The sequence below is a fragment of the Limulus polyphemus genome, unplaced genomic scaffold (genome assembly GCF_000517525.1).
Source record: "Limulus polyphemus unplaced genomic scaffold, Limulus_polyphemus-2.1.2 Scaffold1815, whole genome shotgun sequence".
Taxonomy (NCBI): Eukaryota; Metazoa; Arthropoda; class Merostomata; order Xiphosura; family Limulidae; genus Limulus; species Limulus polyphemus.
Window position 1 is genome coordinate 173,067 of NW_013667425.1, and position 2,603 is coordinate 175,669.

The following is a 2,603-nucleotide window of genomic DNA, read 5'->3' on the forward strand; positions in this document are numbered from 1 at the left end:
ACACACACACACACACACACACACACACACACACACACACACACACACACACACACACACACACACACACACACACACACACACACACACACACACACAATATCTGTACAGGGATGAGAATTTCTCACCGATAACCCGCTTTTATATAAATATTTTATTCACGCTACTCGCCATTGTTACAAGTCACTGAAATGTGAAAGTGTTTGACCAATGCCAAACAGTTTCTGCTCGATAGATCGGCGCGATACTGGAACTAGCATGTGTGAGTTATGTTAGTTTCGAGATGAAAAACTACCAAAACATACAGATACACAATATAGAAACAGTAACGTTGATGTTACCGTTTCTATTAATATTAGTTCTGCATGAGTATCTAAATATGTCAAAATGCACTAGTCTCACCCCCCCCCCCTTCTAAAGAAAACATCTTTATTTTTAACATGAGTAAGAATATTACATTAACTGGAGTATCTACGTGAAACCGTTTGTTCATGTGAGGCTGACAACGTGCTTCCTCTAGTCGCAAAAACACCTGCTGCTCTTGTGCATAATTTCACTTGTATTAATTAAAATTCAGATTTTATTTAAGATAGCTACTTAAGGCTACAGGAACTAGCCAATTAACAGGCCACGATCTTTAAAAGTTACCACATTTTAGAAAAATACGTAAAATGTAGCAAACTAATCTGTGAATAAAATATTTCATGTTATGTGTAACATTCATCTGCCTTATGTGGCAATTGTTTAGCTTTAAATAAGAAATGGACAACATAAACTAGACGTGTTCATTTTTCTACAGTTCATACACATAAATATTTGTTTTTATAAAACCACAAAAAATACGATCTTTTTTCTATTTAATGGAATCGAGAATTAATATTTAACATCAACACCATTTTGTAAACTTTTGGGATAAGCGGCCGGTTCAGAGACCTCGGGGCTTGCGTTGGACAGAATCACTAGTGATGGTAACATCGTCCAGCTTGATTGTTCTTAGCTCTTTGCGGGCAGTTGGCCTTTTTTTACTTCTATTTAAGTCTTTACCTAATCTTTAGGCATTGTTTCGTTTTTAAATCTTTACATTTTACTAGCAGCTTTTTACTGGTTGTTTGTCGCAGATAGCCTAGTTGCTTTGCGCCATAAAACGTCAACCAACCAACCAAATAATCTTGGGGCTCAGATATAGCTAATTTGGAATTATCGACTAGAGGGAAGGCAGCTAGTCACCCACAGCTACAAGAGCTTTGTCCATCTCCTGGAATGAAATAACAAAAATGCCTTTTTTTTTTTTATTATAACACACCCATAATGAAAGTACTGAGTCTTATCAGCAACATCACTAGACTTCTTAATACATATAGAACTTGGTTCCCAATGAGCTTGAGAAATGAGAATGTACAAGACTGGAGATGTAGTAATAACAATTACACAAAGTTAGTGAATGCGTATATAAAGGAAATGAATGTAGAAACGCCACAATCTAGAAGGGAAAAGCACGAGCTATGCTATACTTTAAAACATTGTGTGTGTCCATTAGAAATTAATTACTTTTCATATCTTTAAAAAAAATGACAAAAGTGCCTCGTTAAAACAGGTTCTGAATGTTTTCATAAAAAGAAAAAATAAAGAAAACTCAAACAACGTTGTGGTCAGAATATAAACCCTGTAAATCAGTCGTATCAAACTTCTGGTTAGTCCTGTCTCGTGTTGGAGATTACATAATTATAAAAGAACCTTAAAGAGAGCGCGGGAAATTCGCCAAAAAAATCTTCAAATGGTTATTAATGTATTCAAGAAGAGAAGAGAAAATTATCGATTGAATGAAATATTAACTTTTATTCTTTGTATTTCCTAAATATGTAAATACTGATATCGAACCTAGAAGCTTTACGGTACTATATTCTAAAGAAAAATGGTGGAAAGAAAATGCCTAATCCCTTTCACTAACACCCCAAACATAACGAAAAGAACGCTTACCGGTTATTTTCCCTTCAACAGGTTCGGAGCATTCCTTTTTACAAGATCTTAGAAAAGGTGCAAAATTTGAGGCTTCAGCAGTGTGCATCATCTCTGTTGTCGCGTGCGCTTCAGCCATACCTAAGTGCGTGTTCCCATTTAATAATTCTCGTAAATGTTGGAGTAGTGACATTGACACTAGAGGGCGCGTTGACTGAGAATAGATTGAAACCAGAAACTAAAGTAAAGTTTTAGTTTATCCCACGGCTGGTCGGCTCAAATCCCGATTCGATTCCTGTGGCGGAAATATTGCAGGTAGCCCATTGTGTATCTTGAGCTAAAACAAACCTTGATTACGTTCGTTTATTAATCTAATTTAGCAGACAGTGTCAAAAAAACATAAATGCATTTTGAAGTGTGCACTCCTTTTACTTCGGGACTTGGCATGATCTAGTGGTTTGGGCGCTCGACTTGTAATCTGCGAAACCCCCCGCCGATCATGCTCGTCCTCTCAACTGTGGGAGAGTTATAATGTGGCTGTAAATCCCATTATTCATTGGTAAGGAGTAGCTCAAGATTTGGTAGTGAGAGTAGTGTTGACTACCTGTCTTCCTTCTAGTATATAATTTTAAATTAGGGACAGTTTG

The 2,603-nt window shown here is 36.5% G+C and overlaps 1 protein-coding gene across 2 annotated transcripts in view; it reads right to left on the reverse strand.

Moving 5' to 3' along the window:
• LOC106465040 (beta,beta-carotene 9',10'-oxygenase-like) overlaps positions 1-2,114 on the reverse strand; it is a 26,664-nt gene extending 24,550 nt beyond the window's left edge. Inside the window, exon 1 of one of the 2 annotated variants that reach the window (XM_013925229.2) lies at positions 1,978-2,114. In XM_013925229.2, the coding sequence (XP_013780683.1) occupies positions 1,978-2,095 (118 nt within the window). In that variant the 5' untranslated portion in view covers positions 2,096-2,114. The remainder of the gene's footprint in view (positions 1-1,977) is intronic. The other variant, XM_022392854.1, reaches the window with a different exon arrangement.
• Between the last annotated feature and the right edge of the window lie 489 nt (positions 2,115-2,603).